This window comes from Temnothorax americanus, unplaced genomic scaffold (assembly GCF_048541705.1).
Source record: "Temnothorax americanus isolate GAGA-0224 unplaced genomic scaffold, ASM4854170v1 Scaffold20, whole genome shotgun sequence".
In the NCBI taxonomy this organism is placed as follows: Eukaryota; Metazoa; Arthropoda; class Insecta; order Hymenoptera; family Formicidae; genus Temnothorax; species Temnothorax americanus.
This window is the reverse complement of record NW_027509339.1, coordinates 1,914,854-1,942,618: the sequence shown is the minus strand read 5'-3', so window position 1 is coordinate 1,942,618 and position 27,765 is coordinate 1,914,854. Positions and strand designations below refer to the sequence as shown.

General features: G+C 41.0%; 1 protein-coding gene across 2 annotated transcripts in view; it reads left to right on the top strand.

The window, feature by feature from the left end:
* Positions 1-27,765, top strand: part of Cad87a (cadherin 87A) — a 200,361-nt gene that overhangs the window by 77,990 nt on the left and 94,606 nt on the right. For both annotated transcript variants that reach the window (XM_077406008.1, XM_077406009.1), the window contains exon 4: positions 22,135-22,190. In XM_077406008.1, coding sequence (XP_077262134.1) covers positions 22,135-22,190 — 56 coding nt within the window. The remainder of the gene's footprint in view (positions 1-22,134; positions 22,191-27,765) is intronic.

The following is a 27,765-nucleotide window of genomic DNA, read 5'->3' as shown; positions in this document are numbered from 1 at the left end:
AGCTTTTACATTAATCGCCACGCTTCATTAAACCTTTGTACCTCAACCTTTCGCCCTGAAAATGGATGGCTTACCGGCGACGCTCGTCGACGCCGATGTCCGATTACCTAACTTGCGAGAAGATGTCTCAACCCCTTTATTTAATTTGAATCATCTCGGTTGAAAGAGAGCTCTGCCTAACATATTAAATATATTTAAATCTTGCGAATTTATATTAACGACATAAAACGATCGAGTAGAATAAAACTTTTCAAATGCACCGCGAGCTCCGTATATCATATCGCACATATAAAATGCTTATAAATCTTAGTACTTTTACTCACGCGGTTTAATGGCGAGGTGTAAAAACTTTATGGAACGACCTAATGATTTTATTGATTTTTTTTATGTCGGACAGTTAAGCGATTCGCCATCAACAGAGGTTACAAAAAGAGCGAGCGAGAGAAAAGAAGAATATAAAGCTATTGTAGTAAAAAGTTGACTATTTTTCTTTGGAAAAAAAAAATATATAGAAGATAATTTAGAAATATTTTATTGAACATATTTTCAATTCTTTTTGAAATAGAAATTGTTTGATACGATCGTTGCTGCGTATATACGATAATCCTATAGAAGGATTAAAACCCCCGTCTGGTCGCAGTATGGCCGATACACAAACCCGTATGCCGGCGTAACGCGTTATCGCGTTTTGATCGACTGGATCCGAACGGCCTCTCGCAATCGCGGGCATCGATAATCGTTGGACATGCGGGCTCAAGTTCAAAGGTTGCACTCAGGACGTCTGGCTCGCTCTGGAAATTCCTCGCGAATTAAATTCGTGCGCGCGGAACGGAGAGAAATCGTGCGAGTGGAGAGACAGATAGATGGAGAGAGGTTAGCCGGAGGGGGAAGGGGGTAAATCGCCCTCCGAATATCATCCCGGTCCCGCAAATTCCTGGGAGCACTCGAACCGGAAACGCCGCGCTTGGTTACCTGGAGAGCGTGTGCCGCCCGCTGCCCACGCTCGTGTGTTTGCACGCGTACACACACGTGCACACATGCAGGTGCGCGCACACACGAATACACACACACACACACACACACACACACGATGTAAACCTGCCCGGTAAATACACACCCTGTGTGGACGTGCGTGCCAGTGGTCCTGAATATTCCACGCTAGATTAAATTACATCATCCCCGAATCACTCAACGGTGGACGCTTTATTTATTCGCGGCGACGAAAAGTATTTGCTTCTTTTTTTCCCTCTCCCGATTTTCCATTTCCTTGTGTTGAATCGTAGAAGTTGACTGCAAATCACATTATTTTCATCTCGATAATTTCTAATTTAATCTACCAAAAATTCGAGACGTCCAATAACGTTATTATCTCGATTTCTTCTCCTCTCTGTATCTATATTTTGTTAACTTATTCCTTATATTTGAGGACAATGTAAGAGAATTTCCTTTTCACTTAATTTAGTTATTACTATTAATTAATTTGTATTCTTAATTTTTGTGTTTTATATTCATGTGTTGCAAGCAGATGTACATATATGATAGCTTCTTAATTAATTATGCGCAATCGTGCATGATGTTTCTTAATATTTTATCTAATATTAATCAACGAACTGTTGATACTGAATTGTTTTATAAGTCTGACAAATCTATATAGTCGGCGCGCAAATTACTAATGTTGGAGAAGATATGTACGTGTAATACACAAAATATATATATATATATATAATAATTGGACTACACCAAGATCCAACCTCGGACCGTAAATGGCGATTTGATTTAATTTAATTTGTTCGTACATCATAACGGTCGTATATTTCTCGTATTATTCTTAATATTTTATTTATCGTTGTCTATGGAATATCCTTTTTATCTTAAACGATCCTTTTTCTCTCGCGTTCTTTTTTCTCTCGGTTTTCTATTTTTATCACACATCGTCGCGACCACAAAATTTTATCGAGGCGCGAGAGTGGACGGCATCGTTTGTTCGCGGTAATTTGCGAGCGGAACTGAATCCAGGTCGGGAATTTATAGTTGGTTTTAATGTACGGTTTTGGAAAATGCACGCAGGCGAGTGACTCGATCGTTCTAATGCTACCGTCCGCGTTTTTTTTTTTCGTCGCTTTTGAAAAATACGAGAAAGATACTCCGGCCAGGAGCGCACTCGGTACCGCGCAAAAAAAAAAAATATAGTACAAGAATTTTTCCCCGTTGCTTCCCTTCACGTTTCGCTTTAGCGCTCCTTTTAATTCGGCCGTCTCACATTTATATCGCGCATTGCACGTTAAGCATGGCCACTTGATCCTCATCCCACTGCAGTTTAATCACATTTAACTAAAACTTTTAAAGTGTAGACATATCCACAAATATAAAAAGTATAAAAGAATAAAATTTAAATTTAAAGAGAACAATAAATTAACATTTAAAAAGATATTAATAAATATATATTAAGTTTTTCCCATTTATCTGGTTTATTAATATACGGTAATCAACCGATAATTAATAATTAATCAGCTTTTCCTGTTTATCTTGTTTATTAAGTCGATATTCGAGTTGCAAAATCGCGTATTGCACAAATTCACAGAAAATTGCTCCAAATCTCACCGTACTTCGCGCACCCGCTTTTCGAGCGTAAACGTGACGGCGCGGCGCTTTCCGACAAGTCGATACGTCAACACGACGTACGGCTTTTAATATTCTCACTCAGCGGTCGGATTCGGTTGCGCAAACATCGAAACTCGCTCCGCAATTTGCGCACCTGTCCGGAAACATGTATACTTTTACGAAGAACCGCTACTTTTTCTTCCGTCGGATATTAACCCGTGCTAGTTGAATCTGAAACTCAGTTGCGCCAATATGTTATTTCGGAATTTAGATATTTCATATCATATTATATGAAATTTCGTGAAATAATATTCTGCCTGAAATCACGTACATATATAGCAGTTCTCTAACGTCAAAGCGCAGCGCTGAAGATTTCTGTCGATCAGAAACAAATTTTGTTCGACATTAAATTATATTCTTAGTCATTATTCACTTATATACACCTGTGATTTTATTATTTATTAAAATTTAATTACACGCCATTTTGATAATATTTAATGCAATTTAGTAATTACCAGTTACATAATGTTACATAATGACGTAACATATTAAAATTGCGCATTTAGTCATTATTTACTGTATTTATCATCAGTATCTATTAAGCAGATATTTAATAAATGATACTATCTAAATTGATCCATTATCGCCATCCATTATTGCCATCGCCACATTTATTTTTAAAATCTATCAGCTTCGTGTAGCTGATAACGCGCGGTCGTTCAATATCACCTGATTGAATGGCCGCGCCGCGCCGATCTATCGACAAAGACAAGCTCTCGAAAACATCGCGTCGACTTTGAGGTTGATCCCGCTGAAAGTTCGGTCGTTCTCCTACGGATCCGTGGTTACCCACCGGGTGCTTCCCCGTTTTTTGGCTTAACTTCCTGTATAGCTGCGGGAACCGGACGGCAAGGGCCGTCTTTGTCGATGCAGCGCGGCAGCAAATCCTCCGGTGTATCTTGGCAGGATTCACTTTGACGTTTCTATCCCGAGGGATTGCATACAGTACACGGTGGTGGGTTATCTGTCATTCGTCGCGAGGCCCGCAGGAAGCACTCATAACGGAAACCGGTTATCTATGGTAGGGAGCGGAATGTCATCCGCGCGGGGATGACGTGACGCTCCCTTCCGGCTATATACCTGTGACGACGAAGATAACCCGCTAAACCCGCGTATCGCGCTATCCTCGTCATCATCATCGTCAGCAATATCGTCAACATCAGCCCCGTGGCGACTGCTACCGGTGACTTCTACTCGAATTCGTATGCAAATCACACGGTATGTGATTCAATATGCGCGACTGCGTTGAACATGTCGCGATCTTTTGTGGCTCCCCTTTGTACCGCGACGGTGTCTGCTTTACATAACTGGTGGCGAGTACACGCGGTCTCGCAACTATACGGAAATTCCGGCATGTGAGACGTGTCGCAACAATATTATCGATCAATTGCGCGAATGCGCAGTAATTAGCGCGACTCCGGTCCCTCCGGCGATTTTTGATTCGCGCTTAATTATTGCAACAACCTCAAACATCGCAAAACGCACGATTGCATCGCGAGTATTGTGCTGTACATTTTTCATTTTTAACATGAACATTGGACGCTTGGAAAAATACTGAAGAGGCAATTTGATTAAATATTAACTATATATATATAGTTGGCTAATATTTTGTCCGAAATTTATTTATTTTATTTTTATTACAATTTAGTTTACTTTATTTTAAGATTTTCAAGATATTTTCAAGGACTACTTCTGTCCCTATGTATATATGTATACTTGCCTGTACAGATGGGGCATTTAAAGTGTTACAAGCTACTATCTCTGAAAGTACTGGTTTATTGGAGAAATGTTTCAGATAAAAGTTGAAGGATTTAAAGGGGGCTAATAGACGATTTTATTAGATTTTGGATCCGAAGTTTGTTGAACCCAGTAGGGCCCAAGTTAAATTTTTTCAATGAAAACCCCTATTTTTTATTGCGTTACTTTTTTCTACTAATTAATTTGAACAACTTTTGTCTAAAACATTTTTATATTTGCCTAATACTTTTTGAGATGTTCAAAAAAAACTTTGTAACGTTTTTAATATTTAGTTTATACGAAATCTCGATAATTGTTTGTCGGAGGGGAAAGTGGTACAGGATTTTTTTCACTTGATTTGGTCTCAAGTAGACATTTCCTTGAAGCTTTCATTTTAAAAAAAGTTGGGATACTATATTGTAACAGCATATTCTTGAGATCAAATCAAGTCAAAAAGTCCTGTACCACTTTTTTCTACGACAAACAATTTATCGAGATATCACAAGTTAAATATTTAAAAAGTTACCAAGTTATTCTTGAAAAAAATATCTCAAAAAATATTAAGTAAATAAAAAATTGTTTTAGACGAAAATGGTCAAATTAATTAACAGAAAAAACAGTGCAATAAAAAACAGAGGTTTTTATTTTAAAAATTCAAGTTGGACCCTACTGGGCCCAACGCCCAACATAAACCTCGGACTCAAAATCTAATAAGATCTTCTATTGGCTTTTTTTGAACCCTCCAACTTTTATCTGAAACATTTTTCTAATAAACCAATACTTTCAGAGATAACAGCTTGTCACACTTTAAATGCTCTACCCTGTATAGAAATAAAAATAATATATCTTGAGAAACTTAAAATTAATTAAACATCCCAGGTATTAGATATATATTTACAGAAGGTGAAGTTTCAGATTTGATCGTCTTCATAAAGTTCTTCCGCTCTGTGCACGGTTTTCATCGAGGAAAAACCATTTTTACGTTCTTCAAAATGTCCGTCATCAACGATTGACATTGGGGGAAATTGAACACGTCGTATTAATCGGCGCATATCCGCGCGTCTGTCAATATCTACTTATGTTTCTTCCATCTTGCGTGAAAAATGATAGCCGATCGATATCTTGTCGGCCGATACCGATGCTGCCATTATCGCGAGCGGTATCGATTCCAAGTGATCGAAACGAATTGCACTTACCAGTAAGGCGATACGTCAACGCGACAGAGCGGATGCCGCACGGCGGCAGTTTTATTCGACTGCAGATTGGATTTGTACATGCGGAATTAGTTCGAAATGGATATTTTGTCCCCAGGCGTGAACGCGATCCATCCTAACTGGCTGACAAGGCGCGCATACTCGAAAATCAAAATTGCACGAGTTCGACCGTGTGGCGAATTTATCGCGTCAATATTTCGTCCCTGACGACTCGCTTCCGTCGTTTTATATTGACAGAGGAGATTGTCTATGAATATAGTCATCCGCTAATTTCTCACCGTGCATTTAAAATGTTTCTCACCGATCATGTTGAGCTGTGGTAAGTGCGGAATCCAATCTTCAACTTTAATGACAACTTTAATGCCTTTATTTCTGATCTGAGAAAAAAAACACTTAAAAATTTATTTGTAGAATATAAGGTTTATATTTCAACCGAAATAAATCTCACTTGTGGAATATAAGGATTAAATTATTTCACAGAAATATCCAATCTGCATCCGTTTCACAGAAATAAACCTTATATTCCACAAATAAATTTTTAAGTATTTTTTTTCTCAGTGTGTTCTATAGTTGGTTGCGGAAATTTTGCATTACAAGAATTTCGAAAGCTCTTAAGTTATGTATAAAAAGAAATTTCGTGCACAAATCCGAATAAACGATCGCGTATTGTTTCGGCGTATTTGGTAAACCACACGTAGCGTCAAATCTTAATTTAGATGGACCCGCGTTAAATGCGAGCCCACGTTTGTGAGCCGCGCGAATTAAACTGAAACGAGAGACGACGAACTGGTGACGTGGCCAGATACGTGTTTCGCTGCCTATTATCAGTCGCAACAGGCCGCTTCGACGTTGGTCAAATATGGACGTTACTGCTGAATGCACTTAGGCGAACGCATAGATAAACCGGTTTTCGTACGCCGCATCGCGTGCCGCCCGTAAATTCTGGCGTGTTTCGTAAGCCACAGCGAAGCAGATCCCTCACGCGTATATACTTCGAACAGTTCGAACAGGTTTGAAATTGACGTAATCCTCCGAAATCGCGCGTGTTTTTTTCTCAACTATGAATAATCGGAATTATCTCTTTTATTTCTACATATTTTTCCTATTTCGATTTTTTTATCGTATGTAGAAATTTCGCGTTTTTCACTACTTATTTTGTTTCAAGATTCTGTCCACGTCCTCTTTGGCGTCGGTGTTGTCCCCGGCATCGCCGAGGACAACGACGTGCGCATTTTCTCCTGATAATGACGTAAAAACGCCGGCGAATCTCCCGTGGCGTGGAGTTTTGTCATTGACATTTTCATAATGAGTTTTTATCGGATTAACGGGCCACATCGTCGTGATGCTCCGCTACGAGAGAGTTGCCCGGCCCTCGTAAAGCCCCGGACATTGCGCGTCCAATTCGATTCGCGGTCGTTTCCGTCGGGTAACGTCCGCCTCCGACATTGAAAATTTAATATCCATTTTCGATATCTGCCGCCAACACGCGCCGCGTTTAATGTTTCCAATGTAGCGTCCGCGTTACGTAGGTAGGCACGGATGGCCACGGCCCGCACGGTTCATTACTCGACTACATTAGCTGCGCATCTCGTCCGAATCAGCCGACAGGCCGACGCGCGTTTCGCGCATCTTATAATGAGCCTGGAGCAGAAATTTTACCAAGCGAGAGTAAAATCGAACGAGGTTTGTTTCTCAAAAAAACTTATTTTCACGAAGCGTAGCTCGCAATTCTTTATTCTTTTACTGGATTATACCTAAATAAAAATTTGACGTTAATATGACTTTAGAATTTGCTACACGCTGTGATACGCTTATTATAAAAAATAACAATTTTATATGCGTTTTAAAGAATAATTTTAAAATTTCTCTAAAACGGACATGTTAAATATGCGTTACATATTAATCAGTAAACATCGAGAATTGTAAAATGTGTCAACATTATTCCTTCTATACAATCCTGGAGGAACAAACCAAGATGAGAGCGGAAGAATATTCTGCATAGTGGCTGGCTGCGGCCAGTATCGCATTCAATTAAGCCGGACGGCATGAAACTGTTAATTAACACTTGCGACAGGAGAGCGACCGAGAGAGGAAGAAGACAAGAGGGCCCGCAGGTCGACCGCTACTCGTCGTTCCGTTCTTCACGACGACCACGAAATTTGAACGTCGACCTCCGTAGGATGTATATGGAGAATAATTAGCTCGCTCTCGCGCGCGCAAATAAGAGGTCGGGGTCGTTAAATCGCACGCCAATTAATCTTTTCGCGCGTTACTCGCGGGAAATGCAGGGAAATGCCCACGGGAACTCAGCCGCGCGTCAGACGCATGGTGCTCCAACGCGAATTGCACTGTTACCGTGTTACCGAATACTTGCATCGCACAATCACGAAATCACGTCGGGGGATCGCGTTATTCCCGCGAATAACGGACGTTCGAAATTCTCATAGGCGAGACAAATCTTCGCGAGACACTTCCGTATCTCCGCGCGTCGACTCCTTCCGTTTCAATTTTTGATCGCGCTCCGCCAGATATGAGACTTTTCGGTGACAATCTCATAAACGATATTAAATTTCGTCGCGGATTCTTCTCTACTCCTACGCGTAAATCCGAAACGCCTTATAATCCGCGCGTCACAATTTATCTGCAATTTCTGAAATAGCACCGCTCGCTTTTCTTTGTACTTACGTTGCGTCAAGTAGCGTAATATATAGAATATTTTGCGGAACGGTAACGCGATTTCTCTGCGAGCTAAAAGCGCCGCGTGGGATTTATAAAAGTTTCATCGCGAAACGATCCGCTGTGCCGGACCTCGAATTATGAGCATAAAGTGAGTATTATTTGCCAAGTCGAAATTGTGCGTTTTAAAGGACTCTTTGAATTTACTTTTAAGCGTTCTCGCCGGTCTCTTGACGAAAGGCTTCTAATACACTGAGAAAAAAATACTTGAAATTTATTAAAAATTTATTTCTGGAATATAAGGTATATTTTTGTGAAATAATTCCACAAATAAATTTTTAAGTATTTTTTCTTAGTGTATATACAAGACACATATAACGTAATAATTGGTTTAATAATGCTTTTTGTATCGATCGATTTAAAAGATCTGCTTTTATATTTATAAAAAGTAGGGTATATGCTGGTATGTAGAATGTATTTCACACGATAGAAGGATTCACGGACGTAGGGGAGAGTATTAGACTGGCAGGTGCATATATATTTTTATACGAAATATTTTTTTATTGTTTAAGCCATAAAAAATTCTGTTTTACAGGGTCGATTGCTTACGAGCTTCGATCGTAATAAGAACGAAAGTTCGTGCAGCGTTTTCTCGTATTTTCACGATTGCACACAATTTCACCGCGTCGTTTCGCACAAACACACGGCTGGCACAAACCGACAAAGTTTCCCGAAAGGCGAAAAGCTTATATGCATCCGCGGATCCCGCCGGGTGGCCTCGCCTGCGTTGCATCCATTAAGTAGTATCAATGCATAATTACCGGCCTTGTAGAACGCGATTCTGTCCGGGCGTTGCAACTCACCGCGCTTATATGAAAGCCGGGCGGGAGTCTCTTCCATGCCTTTGAGAAAGCGCCGCGCTAATAAAAGCATAAATACGCGTGTAAACGGAAACGCGTCCGCAGACCTTCCGCTCAAAGCCAATTGCGGTCCTCGAGAGCGTAAAAGCGTTTCACGCGTAACGAGGCTAAAAGCAGGGGTTCGCAGAGCGCCGGGACGTATCCGCGCCACGCCGAACTCCGCGCTGCGCTGTTCGCGAGGCTCGCAATATCAACCCGCTCGAGCTATACATGACATTTATACAAGTTGCGTTTTATATATCCTTTTTTTTTCGATTGGCGTCGATAGCACGCGCGGTATCATTTGTCGCATTTTTCACGTTGCTTTTTGTCGTGCGCCGCTCGTGGAAACGATGCCACACATTTGTCCGATCCTCAGCTGCGATTTCGCGGGAAACAAATTTTTCACGCGAATATCTGGCGAGCGTTTCACACACTTTGGGTAAAACGCGACGTCACGTTTTCCATTTTTCTGCGCGCTCGTACTAGAGCGCCATCGATAGTGATTATTTGTCGTATTGTTTCTGTTACTTCTTGTCGTGTCTGGAATGACGTCGCGACGATTTATCTGACTTGAGCTTTCCTTCGCGCGAGACTTTTCCGTGGCATCTCGAGGAAATGTTTTAGGTCGCGAGAGGAATCGGCGTATTTAGAGGAAACGTATGAAATGGGAAGTTTGGATTAAAATTCTCTCCGAGTCGCGCGCTTGAATGTTTCGCATTGGACGAGCGAACGGTCGAGTTGGTTGGGATTTACACGCAGTGTGCGTCTCTCTAAATTACATTGGTTACCGCGATAACTCGAACGTATATTAATTACTATTTAAAAGGGGATTAAAGCCGGGGATAGTGGTGGATTTACTTCCAGCTGTGATAAGGGTTGACCGAGTTTCTAGCTGCACTACCCTATTCGGCGGCGTGTATATATCTATTACTTCCCTTTTCCCTACCTACTGACCTCTCCTCTCCCTTTTCTATTACCTCTGCGAAACCCCTGGGATTTCCCGCCTAACGAGAGATCATCAATTCTGACTCTGACTTAATATCTCCAGAGGAGACGTAATATGCCGCCACGTTTGTTACACAAACTGTTGTATAAAAATACATTATTAATCGTGTATTTAAAGTAAAAGGTAGAGCTGTGACGTACATTATTTAAAATAAGCGTGTGTCTCAGCTTCCATATGTAATTGGATGTTACTTGCCGTAACAAATAAATTGAGTCTAATTTAACCAAGCACCATACAACGGTGCGGCAAAATCTCATTAAAGTTTAATGTTTTACGTTAACAACCCTCTATCCCGCAAACCATTTTGTTTCTCAGAGCGAAGGAGGTTTTATTTATATACAGTCACTTAGCTCCCAAATCAAATATGACTTAACAGATTCTTTTATAAATATTATGTTTATTGTGAGTTATTTTTTTCAAGAGATAGAAAATTTTCTCACGGTGAAAAAAAGGGTAAAAGAAATAGTCGAAAAATAAATTCGTCTCTCTCTTTCTCTTGATTCATATAACTCATGATTACATAACTTTTGTTTTCAAGAGACAAAACGTCGCTATATATTATTGCCCGATAACGGAACTGAATTTCGGCACTTGAGCTCGCGCGCGAACTTTTTCGTTCTCGCATCGCGAAAGTTTCGGCATGTCGCCGTTCGGCAGATTTTATAAAGCGAACCGGATGTGGAAGCTTCCGACTTTCCAGTCCGATCGGACGGAACGCGGCGCGGCGCAAGATCGGCGCAACACCGGGTGAAATATTTCGTATTTTTCGCGAGCGTGATATAAAACAATTTCATAAAACGTACAAGCTGGCGCTGGCTGGCCCGTTTTCATCGAACGCGCGTGTTTGACTTGCGCGCGTGTAAACGCGCCCGGATTTAACGACGATCTGGGCGCGGGTTAAACCATCCACGTTACAATGAAACGCGAGAGAGAACTCTTTTATCTTTTTTTTTTTTTTTTTAATTTTGACATTACACGTGCAGTCAATATTTTCTGTAGAAATTGCAATTTTATTGATGCTACGAAAACAGCAGTTTGTATTATGGAAAACATGGTATTTTTTTTATATATAAAAGGATTCTCAGAGAGTTTCTTTCATAAGGATTTTTCCTAACTAAGCATTAGGTTGAAATTACATTGGCTAAACTAATGGAAAAGCCGAGGCTCTTGAGAAATTAATGTTCGATGCTAAATTCCTTTGATCTCTAAGCATTCGCTAGATCTGAAGGGTCATCCGCTGGTGAGTGCAGACGAGACCATTCTGCATATTTTTTGCGGTAATTAGCACGGTCATGGAACAGCTGGGCACCGTGAAAAAAAGAACGCGTTATCAAGTCACAATTTATGCGCGGAAGTTAATGCGGGTTTCCTCGCAAACGTGGATCATACCAGCTCGACCGCTGAAACGGACCGGCGCGGCGCGGCGCGGCGGCGCGGTGGAATAAAAAGGGCGGCGAGCGCGGAGAAGAACAGCGCCTCTAATTAGTTGAAATATTTTGCGAAATACGCAGGTGTGCATCGCGCTTCGCCGAGAGCTCTATATACTCGCGGTGTATCGACGCTGCGAGACGAAAAGGGAGCAAGCAGCGAATGGGTTTTCTTCCGTTAATGGTTTTTCGAGAAGGGAAACCCTGTAGTAAGTACTGTAACAAGTGAGAATCGCGCAGAGAGATGTTCATTCTTTCGTCGATGCTACGTAAACAGCAGCACGATATCGAGCTGATTATGCGGTGATTACAGCGCAAACGCGATAAAGAAACTCGTGTTTTCACATTTTGCATCCCTCTTATATTGTTAATCATTAATTTAAATCTAAATTTAGTAAAATTAAAAGAGAATGCCAACGTAAAGTTATATTTAATTAACGAAAGGTACACAGAGGAAATAATAAAACTCTTTCATCTTTTTATTATAATTATAATATTTTTATAGAATTCTCTGGGATATATTACTTTAATATCGTTTTATGAGATCTAGGATTAATTGTATAAGCATAGACATCGATAATAATTTCGCGGTCATTCTTCTCGAGAATATGTTTAAATGCCGAGAATTAAATCTCAATTTCGCTTAATACAATGTACTCAACGTACTCGGGAATGTGTCCATAATTCAACGCGGCCAAAGGCTTAAAACGAACGGCGCATAATATCGCGGCGCGATCTGACGTTTAATTTCCTACGACATGACTGAACGTGCGCGGTCACCAGGGATCAGGTGCAATATGTATGCACGAATCCGGATCTATTTGGCACCCCGAAGTACCATTCTAGTGAAATCTTACAAAAATTACTCCCGCTCGATACTTGCAAAGATGAAAGAGCGGAAGTGGACAAGGGGGATGAGTGAATTTTTGAAATTTGGGCTATCAGTATTGTATATCGCAATCTTATATCTCGACGCTGCATCGCATAATTTGACGAAAATTCACGTTACGCTGCATCTCGGATTTACAATATAAATCTTTGTAGGGCAGACCTGCGTTATAAGAATGGTTTTTTTTAATTTCGTTGTATTTTCTTAATTTTGTTTTCTGGTATTTTAGAGGCATATTTTCACTATATGTGTTCTCTTTGTATACTTTAATTGGCATTTTATTTGATGTCACACAATCAAATAATAACTATTGGAACGGACAAAGGATTTTAGATTCTTTGCGGGACTTTAAGTCAGTTTAAGTAGACGAAGAAGTTACGCGTCGGACTCGTACTGTTATTGACTTATACTACTATTCCGCGCAATGGCTCTAAACTCTATCTCCAGAGGTAGTCGCCGGGCGACGCGAATAATGCCGTTCTCGGAGCTCTTCCCCGGCACGGAAAGGAGCCGCAATTTTTACGGATACCGAATTGGCCGGGCTCTGTCGATTGTGATTCACGGGACCGAGGTACGGCGCCGGAAATAGTCACTTCGTCAGGCTCGTCGCTATATGGTCCGGCACTTCGTCAGGTATACGGACGCGAAGCGCGGCGGAGTACAACGCTCCGGTCAGGCGATTTCGTTCGATTATCCTGATAAAGTCGTTGATAAAGTCGTTTCCTCGTCGCGCCATTGCTCGCCGAGAGACGCCGAACAGACTTTAACCTGATTAATGCAACGTCCACTACCGGATAAGCGGCGCGATAAATCGATCCCGGCGATCGAGTGTTAAATCGTTTGATAATTCCGTGCCCTACCGGCGAGATAAGCGGGAACAAGCGCCGAGAAATACTTAGGTGGAAAATAAAATCGTGGAAATAGGAAATAGAAGTTGGAAATCGGGATTTATAAGTCCCGTGGCGTGCTTTCGCTCTCGCGGCCCGTACAATTCGCGACGTGCCAAACTGCACGGCGCGCCGCGGGTGAGAGAATCCGCCTTTAATATTTTATTTAGCAGCCGAAGAGAAAACCGGAAAATGTACGGCTCCGAGGTTAATGGCACGCTTCATTCCACGCAATTGGGCATAATCGTCTTCTCGAACCGGCAGCCCCCGACTTTCGGGTCGGATCCGCCTCCGTCTTATCCGCGAACGGTGTTGTTAAATATGTAGATATATATCCAGATATGATTCACATTGTAGCTCGCGCGCATCGCGGATGTATTTACAGAGGTATAGTCACGCAATGTCTTGTAAATGTACCCGGTATTATACGTGTAGCATAAGCTAGACAAGAGCTAAATATTGATAACGATATCTTGAATTGTAGCGTTCTGTAAATATGAAATTACAAATATAGCACAAAATACATATGTATTCACTGATACATTACATATCAGTAAGGATATTTGAAATTGCAGCGAGAGAAAAAAATCTCGTGTTATGCAGAAAATACTGCTGAAAAGAGATTTTTCTCTCCTATCAATAAATGGGGAAAATGATATTCCGAGGAAACGGTACCCATATTTCAGGAAACATGAAATTTTAAGTATTTTCTTTCTCGCTGTAATTTCAGATATGTCCCTTATTGGCATTTAGCCGACATTTCCGTTCTCTGCGAGTGTCAAGAAGTCTCGTTAGAGATGTCATTCCGCGTGAAGGAGGCAGGCAGGCTGCAGCGCGAAATTTCCGAGAGAGACTTACGAGTCTCGTGCAGGACGTGTCGATGCGGGCGTGCACGAGCGCGTTATTCTGGTAGACGTTAATAATTTATGCAATCAACGCCAGGCCTTTATTAAACATGTCCGTTTCACGGGGGAGAGTTGCTAACAATTAATACGGCGTCGCGCGCCGCGTACAACGCGACACACAAAGCTAGGCGACGTCGTTCCGAGGATAACTTAATTAAGAAGCGGCAATTAAATTACAGAGCGCTTCGTCGTCGTCGTCGTCATCGTCGTCGACGACGAAAGGAATATATGAATTTCCGTGTGCTCCCGTGTATTCTTAATTTAATCTGTTTGATGCAAGAGAGAGAGCCCCAGCGCAGACTTCGCTGGAGATGAAAAGGATTTCGAGCGTCCGCAGAATCCGGCACCGACGCGACCGACGCGCGACGATGCTCCTGTTGCATCTAACGAGAAGGATGCGCTCTCAAGATGTTGCTTCTCGCGTTTTATATAAATTACGAGCGTGTCGCAGCTGGGAAATATTGTGCGCTGACCAGCACGTATCTTTTCATACGTGCTTTGCCGCCGCGAGTTTATAGCGAGCGGGACCTCCGTGTACACACCGGCCCCGCTGATAGAAAATCTACTCTTTGGGACGTGGAAACGTTATAAAATATCTTCGACGAGAAAAATGCCAGATGGCGAAATATTCACCGCGAATCCCGTACGAAAGACATAAGCGCGATGATAAAAAAAAAGAACAAGAGATATTTAGCTCGCGTCTCGCGCTATGTTTCAAAATTTTCAAATCCTGGAGATTAAGCCGCGTCGACGCGTCGATATAGGCGCGATATTGCGTACAGAAAGTCGCGAAAAGAATAAAACGCGTCTCGCAACGGGGACCGGATTACTCCGAGATGATCCGCCGGAGCTTTCGACGGATAATTTCGGGCGGGGGACCGCAATTTACCGTCGTCGTTGTGCATGGTGGATTTCGCGCGCTTCCCACCTGAATAATGAACGTTCGCGTTATACTTGGGCACACCTCCTAACGCCGGGCGCGCGCGTAATACACAGCGCTCCGTGGATTGTGGGTATACACGATCCACGTTGAACTTTATTAAAGCTGTCTGTTCCCCGTAGCGAGTATATAACTTAGGTGCCTCTGTTTGCTGCGGAACGGCATCGATAAGTAAACGGAGTAGTCTGCAGGCACTCTCGTATAGCCGCCGCTGCCGCCGCCGCATAAGCACGACGGTGGCGATGTTTAACGTCAACTAATTGGCGCGCACACGCTCGTTTCCAGGCCGCTCGCGCGCGCGTTGCAACACCAACGTATAGGTATGCACCGCCTGTCAATTTGCGATGCGGTCAATAATATACGAAGCGTGCAGCGTCGAGCGACGTATGAAGACAAAGAAAATAGCTGCCGGAAAATGGGCTGCAGTGGTTTAGAAAGGCATATAGCTATTATATCTCAGGATACACGACATTTTGTGGGTAGATTATATATCATCCTCGATGTATTCATTACCGTGGAAATTTTTGCGCATTACACTAAGATTGATTCTCATGCTTTTTATCGAAATAATTTTTATTTAAAAGAAAACGAGAGAGCACATTATAATCAATTTTTGTGGTGTCAAAATTTTTTATTCTTTACTGTCAAAAGATCTAGTATATATTCCCCGTTATCTTTTTATATAAGGTTTCCTCATTATTTCCACGTACGCTGCGTTACCATTTTGCAATCGATGGACGAATGAAAATTTATAATAATCACGTGTATGTGAAAAGAGTTTACGGATCAGGTTGCAATTATGACAGTGTATAATTCGCTAATGTCTCCCGACGGTATTAGAATGTGCTTCGCGTACGTACGGCGACAACGTTAATGCAATTTGCGCCGCACGGCTGGCCACGATGTTAATAATCGATGCAATTAACTCGGCACATTATTAAACGTGCACGCTCGGAAGGAAAACTGGGTTATGGCACGACATAACACACCGCGCTCTGCGGGCTGTTTACCGCGCGATGTTAACAAGCGGTTCCGTCGTAGCATCTTCGTATGGCATGTCGCTGGCATATTTGCACTCTTGTGCACTAAAACGCGGCTGCAATTCGTTGCGTTATAATACACCTGACAACGGGGAGTCATTATGTCCCTCATCGCCGTTGATGATATTATTTCCGTAATGGCGTTTGGCGTGTCAGCTCTAATTAATTACACTTACTGATCGTTACTGGCTGCATATATAATCTGCACTTACGTTGATTATGATGAATTAATGACATAGTCCATTCCCTGTTTTAGTTTCACTACCGCACTGTTACTATTACGTAATATAGTATTTAATTTTATTATTTATGATGAACACTTTGATAGACTTATGCTTCGAATAAATAATTTGTCGCGATAAAAACAGATTAATATTATAAATAAATATGTTTTTAATTTTTATTGATATTTATATAATGAGGGATATTAAATAAGAATTTAAAAAGGAGTATTTAAAAATGCTCTACAATCTGATATATATGTATTATATTTCCATTAAAAAAGACAATTTTTATATAGGAAACCTTCATAAATTTTAACTTTCGCATAAATAAAAAAGAAAAATTTCATGAAATTTAATAGATAAGCCAGTATTAATGTAAATTTATCACGTTTCCTTTATATTTCGGCGGATCCGCCGAAACTTTGCATGACGATGCAACGTAAGCGCAAGACGCAAGTTATCTCATTAACCTCGTACTATCGAATTCCGGTCTGTCAGGGGTAATGCATCGTCGGAACGTCGCGGTCGCGATGAAGCCGAGCTTGACGTGTTAACTTTAGTTCGAGCTTGCATAATTTCCGATCGGTCTCAATAGTGCAGGCTGAGAGTGCCGCAGCCATCGCGCGGCCCTTCCACCTTATACGCGAGATAGTCGCGATTAATGCAATTTGCTTGTTGCACGGACAAGCCAGGACGTTAATAGTTGATGCGATTAATTCAAGCTCGGTTAACTTGAGAATGTATGAACACACATTCCGCATGAGACGGAATAATGCGTGCCATAATGTCAATCTAGCTGATTCATGAACTTCGTTACACCCGCTTCGTTTCTCGTTGCGGCTTCTCACTCTGCGAACTTTATCATCGCGAACTTTTAGGTCAGAAGATTGTCGTCGGATTAAATAGTCATTAGACATTGCGATATATAACTGTTAAAAAATGAGATATTACCGTGTGAAATATCTGACGCGATCTCGAAGAGAAAACCTTCTTATATAATAAGCGGTTATGCATTTTATAATAACGTACTTTTTTCTACGTTTGCCATTCTTACCTAGACGCGTAAGACTTTCAAGTAATATGAAATCTATTTTATAGATTTGATGATCGTCCTATATATATTTTAGAGCTATAGACATGCTCGTTCCGCGACGTTGGTTTGAGAACCACTCGTTGTAACAGCACGAACGCATGCGACGCAACTTATCTCGCATGCACTATCCGCGATTGTGCTGATGTAACTGCGATGTCGCGCGTCAACTGATTAGCACGTGACCATTTGCAAATTTGACCGCGAAACAGTTCGCGCGGTTCGCCAAAGCACATATAGTGCTTTGCATGCATCCGTGTGAATTTGTGCGCATGCTCGAGCATTGACAAGATTTGTATAATTTAACATTGTACAATAGATTCATTGCGTTGAAAATGGAAGACACCGAACGAGAGTTTGCGGCGATAATCCTGTAAACGCAATAGAAAATAGGGTATCGTAAGCTGGTCGTTAAAAAAAAACGGATCATCTGATTGTGAAATAATTAAAGATCTTGGTTTTGTTTTTAGAATTAAATCCGCGTCAAAAACAATTTTGAAATACTTCGTACTTTGATTTGGCGAGCCACCGAATAGACAGTAGAATGTCATCAAAGTTTTATTACAGATTAAAAGCTTTTCTATTTCGTTTCGCTGTTGCGGTGGTCCCAGTAACATTTATGTAACTAATATGTCGTTAGAGATCCGCAAGAATCTAATTAGATCTATCTAGATTTCCCCGCGGAGGGGAAATACCTCCAGTATCCATAAAGCGCATAAAGCACAAATCGATTCGTCATTAAGCCATGATTGAATCAACGTTATTACTTCAGAATTTGCGACGTGTAGTTGCTTGACGTAATAACGATTGGACATAATCGTTAGCGAGACGCGATCGCTATCTACAACGCTGACAAGCTGTCTGTCCATCGCAGCTTATTTATCACTGATTCTATCGTCTATGATTAAAACATTCGCGCGTGCACGGTGGACGTTGATGTAGTCTGTATACGCCTGTTACGCACTGAATTACGTTATATTTTTTCACACGAGACTCAAATTCTATGAGTTTTACAACAGTTTGCGTATGAACGCGTGCGTGATTACAAATTTAATTTTTTTTCAACATACAGCTAATTAAAATATGTGAATTGTTCTTTCAGACTTGGCGATTTTTGGCTTACGCAATTCTTACGACACCGTATACGATCTATCTTGCGTCTTGTTTCGAGAATGTTGTTGATGAGGAACGTCGTCATATTTCGAGTCGGTCCTGAGTGCCGACACGGCACCGCGGGGGGCATGTGGCAGATAATGGAAACGTCACTCTGAATGCCACAGTGTTATCTCTCGCGCAAATGTTATCTCTGCTAACTCCTCTGCGGCAGATAATGGCGTTTGGCGGCGACGGCGGCGGCGGTGGCCAAATGAAACGATTTAAAACGATTAATACGAAAAACACGAGCGAAAGTCGCCGCTGTTCGTCACGACGATTAAAGCGAGATCGCGTGCATCCTCGCGTGCAGGCGCACGTGACGCCGTAAAACGCAATTCGCGCGACCGCTTTAATGGGATACCTATCTAACGTAATGTGACGCTATCATAGCGACGCTAAGATAGCCGTGTGAACGCTCAAATTAATTCCCACGGCGATTAGCGTGAGCAATACTCAAACCTACCATTATCGTAATTGAAGGGGCAAGTGTCCGAAGGTGATACGAGGCACATATGGCGATATGACATATATATATTTCAATGCATTTGGTACTATGGTATCAAGGTTCTATGCGTGGTAGACTGATTGGGATCATCGTCCCTGCCCTGACTGCTCTACGAGATCAATTCACGAGATCAATTCATAACGTTATTCGAGATGGAGAAATTGAAAATTGTCAAGTGTTGCTTTTTTCGTTTAATGTAAAAAACGGGGAAAATATATACGATAATAGATCACTTTCGAGAACCTGCCGCAAGAGATAATTTATCATGCTTTGTTTTGCTCGAGGATGAAAAAAAAAAAAGATTACGTTATAGGGGGAAAAATCAACTTCATTTGCGTGGCGATTGTTCCGAATAGAGATTCGTAAAATCAAGTGGTCAGTATAACTGCGCGATGGTCAGTGTAACCATGATTTATTACCCTGCGTTCGGTGTAAAAAAAAAACCCACCTTTATTTATGTAACACGAAATGTATATATTCGTACAAAAACCCATTTTACGTAACATGTCTCTCATTGTATGAAGAAGAGACTATAGTTTGTTTGTATAAATTTGAACGGTTATTCTTTTTTGTCTATATCTACGTCTTGTCTGACAATCGCTTACTTGTGTTACACTTTCTTTAAAAATGTGAAGAAATTGCAGCAGAACTCGGTTTTAATTATACATAGTGTATACGTTATTGGACTGCGTTATTTTAAACAAGATTTTTTGTATATGTCTATTTTGCCAACGACACCTGCGGTTAAAATGGGCTGCAGTACGCGGGGGCGGTATCTCTCTCATTTTTGCCTCCTCTAAGTAGCGCTGCTTCTAGTAAATTTCTGTAAAATTACATCGTAACAACTTGCTCGCGTATAAGAACGAGCTCCGCTCTCCTCTTTTAAAAACAGCTTTAATTTTTTGCCGTGCAGAATAGTACTTTATAAAATGGACACTCCACGCTAACTTTCCCGCGGGATGTTGAAATTTTTCCAGGGGGTGGAGAGCAGGAGAGGTTGAGCCGCGTATAAAGACTCGTTGCTTATTTTTCCCCTCGTTCGGTGGTATAGACGCGAAGTCGATATCACCAATTAACCCAAGACTGTTTACCGTTCATGTCATGGGACGGTCCGTATCGAACTGGCGGTCCTATGTAACCGACATGGCAGTATGTAACAGACATGTACATACATACCTATGGTCAACCCGCCAGGTAATGCCACTTGGTTTGCCGCCTGGTCGCCGCACCGAAGGAAATAATAGTGTTTGATCGGCCAGTCTAATGATATGTAAAGAGCATTTAATAGAAATACAAAATGTTTCGTAGTTACACTAAAAGACTTTATCATGAAAAAGACTTTGAGTAAGAATTCTCTTCTCTCACTCTCTCTCTCTCACTCTCACTCACTCAAAAACATCTTGTACAGTCTAGTCCTGCTCGATGTTTTGAGAACTCAAGCGGCAACTTTCACTCTGTACTTATTTCTTGCTAAATATTCATTATACTTTATTGTTCCGTTATACCGTTGAATATTCATCACTTTGTTGTAGATCCACTATTTGCAAGAAGAGAAAATAGAGTAGTTTAATAATCAAATACTATGGCGAATGGTTTTAATATGAAACTTAAATCGTAATTCTCCGAGACTTGATTTCAAGAAAAGCTCTTGCGTTTTATTTAGATACGTCTTTGTAATATTTGTTTTGTCACTTCGTTATTTTACCCTTTTATAAGCAAATACAGCAGTTTAATTGCAGAATGAAAGTTGACAACGCATAATTACCGCGATGTATATGCGCTTGTCACGACAATATACCCCCCGTATTTGCGATCATTTTGGCAGCAATTTCAACCCTGAGATTATTCCGCCGTCGTTTTGACCCAATTTCATTAAAGTTTCCAGCCAAATTTACAATCGTGTCCGTGTCGTTGCATAACTTTATTTAAGCACGGGCAATTCCGCCGGTGGATAACCGAGTTTCGTCAGTTAGAAACAAGCACACAGAGCCGATATTTATAACCCAATGAAAAACTGCAAATGCCACGTTTTAAAAATACGTCACTTACGGAACGAAATTTAATGCTGACACGATGCCGTATCTCGTCTCTGTAATGTCAGTCGGGATTGTTGGAATTTTATTTTTAACTTGCAGTTGCAAACGCGATACCTGTTATTGGATCGGCGCACAGGCCGAGATATTCCAACGGAATATAATCCGTTTAATGCGGTTATCTATTCATCTATTCGTCGATTGATTCGCTTATCGTATCACTCCTGAAAACCATTAATACGAATATGCGTATACATTTTGCGTATAGCAAATTGAAGCACGTTATTGTTATATTTTCTATTCTGTTGCGAGCGATCATCAACAACTGGATATTGATATAATATTAATTGGAGCTTTTTCCAAATAATTGCTGAAATAATTGCGTTAATTGCCTATCAAATTTACAGGTATATATATATAAATAATGAATAATATAAAATATATATTTTTTTCATATAATTTATTTATTGATACAGCAAAAATTGAAATGTATTGCTGTTTCTTCATCCTTCTCTGCAATAACATAGATTAAGAACGTAAAGTGTTTTAGAAGTGTAAGAATTGAAAGTCGACGGTTTCAGAGAAGTAACGCGCTCGAACTCTATATAACATCTGCGAGCAGGCAGGTATTTTGAGCAAGAGATCCGCGCGTGAAAGCCACAAATGCGCAATTAATTAAGCGTTCCAGCGTGCGTGTGGAGCATGACGCGAGATTAATCTGTCTAATCGCAAGTCTGATATAGCCGCCGAGTTCGAAGTCGAGCGTTACCCTTCTCTCGATTCGTCTCTCGATTGGCCTAGAGGGCTCAATCAATAATCACCGTCCTCCTCCTCTGCTTGCAGGTTGCCCAGGAAGCGAGCGGTTCTGCTGGCGATTTGTCTCTTGGCCACTTGCACGGGTAAGTCTGTCTCCTCCGCGCGTCTGTGTGACGTCCCACGCGCGTGTTCTCTTTGCCGAATTTATTCAGCGATCTGTAGATCGTGTTACGCGGATGGCGACGTTCCGTTTCGCGTTCTCGTCGAGGCACGTGCACGGCGCTCCACAGCATAACCATGCGCCAGACGACGACGATGCTCTTCCTCTCGTCGCTGAGGAGAATTTTATTTGATTCCTCTTAGGCCGTTTCAGAAGTCTCGTCGACCGTCTCGGGAACGCGGGAGTTATAGCATCCTACCCGTCGCTTTACTACTCGCGCACGTTTGAATTCTGAGAGCAAAATGTGGCCGGAGTAGAATGGGGGTTTGCGCGAAGCTCGGTAGAATATCGCGACATTTCTAGAAACACGTCCGAAAAAAAGGGACTTATTTTTATATGAATAAGTAATTTTTACGACAACCTTATATATGTTGTCAATCTTTTATGAGGACACTTCTTTCTTTTCGGCCGCGATAAAATTTATTTGCGTGATAAAAAGAATTAAAAAATATATGTGTTTATACGAGAAAAGCGTTATTTGTTATGCGTAAGATATACGTTATATTAAATCACATTGCGAGAGTCGCACTCGAGCCAAGGAACGACTGTTTAAATATCTCGTTGTCGTGAACGAGACCGAAGTACCGGGTACCTTAGTGATACGAGAAGGCATGAGAAGATGGTTGGGTAGCGCACGTGTGGGGGTGAGAGGGGGTGCAAGAATGGAGGAAAGGCGTTTCCTCCTTCCGGCGGGGAACAGGAAGCTTCTAGCGAGCTGCCTCTTCCCGCTCTACCCTTCGTCTTCTCTTTCGCTCTCCCTTATTCTCTCGTTCCCATCTGCTCTCGCCTTTTTCCTCTTCCGCACCGCCCGCGCAACTCAGCTCCCCTCATCACCGTATCTCGGCGAAGTCGAGAAATGGTTTCTCTTGGAGGAAGCGAGCGAAGCTTTTCCCTTCTATCGCCTCTTCATCTTCTTCTAACACATCATTGTTTCTCTCTTTCTCTAAGTTACAAATATATAACCCAAAGTTATATATGTATATATATGTATACAATATACATATATAACTTTATAAATAAAAATGTAACGTAGAGTTATATATATATATATATATATATATATATATATATATATATATATATACATATACGTGTATGTGTGCGTGTGTATGTGCATACATATAGCGATTAACGTTTATGGCAAGTAATGCAGCAAACCACTATGTGCTCATTTCGCCAGTTTCGCGAAAGTTTGACGTTCCTGTGTCTTGCAGTCATTTTCAGTTCGTTTGCTCAATTTCTACATATTATAAAATTTACTTTATTACATGTTGCTCGCTTCTTCCCTTTCATTTTCGCTAGTTTCTTTTTTCTTAATTAAATGTCTATTCGTTAATATATATACATATATATTTTAGTGTAATTCATCTTACTCTTGTAGGGTTCAGTCTTTTGGAGAAATGTTTCGTGATACACAACTAATCTTGTTTTATTCTTTCGCCCTCATTTTGAAGATATAATGTACTCAATATTTGTTCATTCAATTTTTCACTCATTTACTTTCTCTCTCTCTCTCTCTCTCTCTCTCTCTCTCTCTCTCTCTCTCTCTCTCTCTCTCTCTCTCTCTCTCTCTCTCTCTCTCTTTCTCTCTCTCTCTCTCTCTCTCTCTCATATTCTCTTCTTGTAACTTTTTCCCTTTTTTTCTCTATACATTATCCCCTCCACTTTCTCTACTCCTTTTCTCTCTTTCACATTCTCTCTCTCTATATTTTTTCTCTTCTACCTCTTCCCTCTTTTCCTCTTCACTTAAAGCTGCTCGTCGTAAATCTGTTGCCACCTACTTTCTTCCTGTTTCCTGTCCCTCGTGTTTTACTCTCGGTTACAGCGGCCAGATATTTATTATTCGCGCATATCACCCTCGCATTTTTAAGGCATTATTTTTCATTGCTTATTAACCGCGCCGCCATTTCCATGTCGATTCTCGCGAGTCGGTATAGGTTCGTCAGCGGCGAGACTTTTTTACGTGATCGCTCGCGAGGCGACAATTTAACCCGATAATTTATGTTAAACGCGTTTGCAAGGAGGAAACGGTCGAACGTGCCGAAGCGAGATATGTCGTTCTTCGAGAATTATGTTTCCAGCGACATATATATGGAATCTTGTTGTGCGTCGGAACACTTTCCTTCGCGTTAAAACGCTTTCTTTCGCATTAAAAAACATTCGATCGATAATAACACCGTTCGCAGCTTTAAAAAATTTCGAGCACGCGTATTGATACGCATTCAGTAAATCCCGAGAGAACCATCTCACAAATACTGCCGGCATTATCGGAAAACAATAATATTCTAATGATTTCGGAAACTGTAGCCTCCTATTTACTAAAAAAAATCCTGACGATATATTTAAATAATTTAATCGAAAATATATATAAAGTGTAATAGATTTTTATTTCTCTTATATTAATATATCTGTGAAACATAATTTATTTTATTTTTAATTATATCTCTGTGCTTAACACCTTATTTTTCAAAGACAGACATTTTACCTCGAAATTTATTTAAAAATGCCGTCGTATTTTAGAGAGTCAACTTTTTTGATATAGTCTGTATATTTTTTTGAAGATATCACAATATCGTTTTAAGGTTGTTCAAAATCTCTTTATAGCTCGCATCTTCTTTGACTGAACTTTAACAAAATTGGTCATTTGTTATTAATGCTTATAGCGCTATTTTCCATTGATTTTCGTATAGATACCGGGAAATTTATTATCCTCTCTTTCTTTCTCACGCTCGAGAAAGAGAAGATAAAGCTCTTCAGAGCCTCGGCTCTGGAAATTCCCTCGCACGACCCTCTTCTCAGGGTGTTCCGCAGTTTCCGCATCGTCGCTCAAGAAGATCATTGACTGCTGGGGCGAGAGTCGCGAGTAGTAGGGTACTTCGGAATTCGACCGGTCGGTCGGTCGGTCCTGTCGAAGGGTTGGTTGCACGATTGATCACTCGGCGGGTAACGTTTGAGCAGTTACAAATACACGTGATCAATCGTGTCCTAATGGCGCGCACGAGTGCCTCGCGTGCAACGGAAACGGCAACGGCAACGGCGGTGGTGCAGTAGTGGCGTAACTGCTGCACGGCAAACCTCATGCGCTGAAAGTATTTGCCCGAGTGCATTAATCATTCAGCGCGTCTGTTCGATGTACTCCACGGACGAGACTGCTCGGCGCTTTCGATCGAGTTCGATCATTTTCTCCGGATTTGTTATCCTTTTTTTTCGCCCCGATCTCTCCGCCCCGACGTTGATTCCGCGCGAACTGTCGTTTCCGAACGATCCGATCGTTACATGATAAATGGGAATTAATTTCACGTAATTCCATTTTTACGATTCGTCAAGAAAAAAAATAAGGTTAATGCAGCGATATATTGACGATGAATACGGGATTTACGTGTGATCTATTTTAAGCCGTTTATGGGAATTTACGCTACAATAGAACGCAATAGAATTTCGTAGAGAAAGAGCGAGAAGAGTACAATTCGGGATTAAATGCATATATAGATTTAAAGGGATGTCGGATGAGCGAAAAGTGACAACGCGCAACACGATTCTATTGTCTTGCTTTGCAGTTATAAAATCGAACAAATCCGAGGGCAAAGCTATATTATAGATGCGAATCAAAGGGAACGTAAAAGCGCGTTGAAAAAGCACGTCAGCAAATTCCGTCATTCGCCATTGAGAGGGTCGTCGCGTCGCGTCGCGTCGGCTCGTCGACGACGCGACAACGACAAATGCATTCAACCAACCGCACCTTGTGCGTTCGAACGCGACAATGCGCTCGCTAGTTACGTGCGGCTTTACTCGTTAGCGCGTACGTCGAAGGAACCCCCTCCCCCTCTCTCGTCCTCTCTTTGGCCATCACTCTCCGTGTCGTCGCCGTTGTCCGCTATTTCCGAGCGCGTCGCGACTCGTTCACGGTCCGACCGTTAAATACGGCTCCGACGAGGCAGAGCAACGAGTTTCCGATAACGCCGGATGCGACGGAGCGTATTACCGGATAGGAGTGCATCCCGCGTTCAATAATACGCGCGGCATTCGCCTCTGCTCGATCGCACGCTCGATCCTCCGCCTCAATCACATCTCGTTCGTTCTCACTTTTCCCTCCGGCTGCTCCTCTGTACCCGTTTTCCGTCTGTTTCCTCGCTCGTGTAACGCATTACGATAATTTTATTTACGATTTACAATTTTACAATCCTATACGCGATACTGCGACACGTCAGTCTCAATTTGTGACGGTTGGATTTCGTTAAATATTTTTTACGGTACAACATAGCAAAGACTAAAATCATTCACTTGTAAGCAAAATTACTTAAAATTAAAGTTTATAAAATATATTTGGGAAAATTATATATGTGCGAGAAAAAAAAAGATGATTTATTGATATTAATAATATTGCATTTAAACGAAAATAAGAACTTTATTATTTTAAGATCTTACCATGTTATAGTTAACAATTCGATTAAAAATCCTACTCAGATATCTCACTTAGATATCAAATTAAACTTGGTTTTCCGCAAAAAATACATGATTTAAAATATCCAATTTCGTTAAAAATAAAATGTTATTGAATGTTATATATTTAAATATCCGATTTATGATACATATATCTTAGAATAATGGAGACAAATTATCTTGTTTATCAAAGATCGTTAAGATTAAGAATCAAATTTTTGGATTTTGGATCCTATCACTATTTCATTACGGACTCACAAACGTTTCGCGTGTGGTGAAATTTGGGCGAGGTCTTCGGTGCATTGGAGCCCTCTTATCCCTAAGCAGCCACAAATTGTCAGTAGTTCGACTCCGTGTATGGTCCGCCAGTTAGCGAACGAGAGACGATGTATTCCGAAGCGCGCACTGGAAATTTCGCTAACGAGGAACGCAAGTTCTTTGATTGGCGCGAAACTCTTGGAGGGCTTCCATGTTTGTTGATACGAAATACGCGCGCACATTGCGTACACGTTTACTATTAAAGCTGCTCTCCAAGGTACTTTGCATTACCTCCCGCGGTGCGCGAAAAATTCAGATTATTAATGGTCGGTTCAACGTAGATTGGTATTTTTGTTTATCGTACTTTCAACGTTTTAACATCATACATCACTATTAATGACTTATCGATGTACAGTGTGCTTTAAAATTATAACTATATTCTCGTATATATATGAGCTCTGTAATGGGTTTGAAAGCAATTACTTCGTAAAGGTAAAATTTAATTAAAAAATTTTAATCTCAAGCTTGTTGACGATTACATTTTAAATTTAGTGTATTCGGGTAAAATCCAGGAAAACTAAGCGGATAAAGAAAATTTTCTTGTCTGCTTTCATAGGCTTAATTTATTAAAATCGATTATACTCTCGAACATTGAACAACGAAATCTGCTATCAAAGCGTAGCGAAAATCTATATATTATAAATCAAAAATTATCTTTAATAAAGACTTATAGACCCGAATAATCAATAATCGTGTTGTCTCCATGCATCAAGAGCTAAACACCTTATCCGATTGTGTTA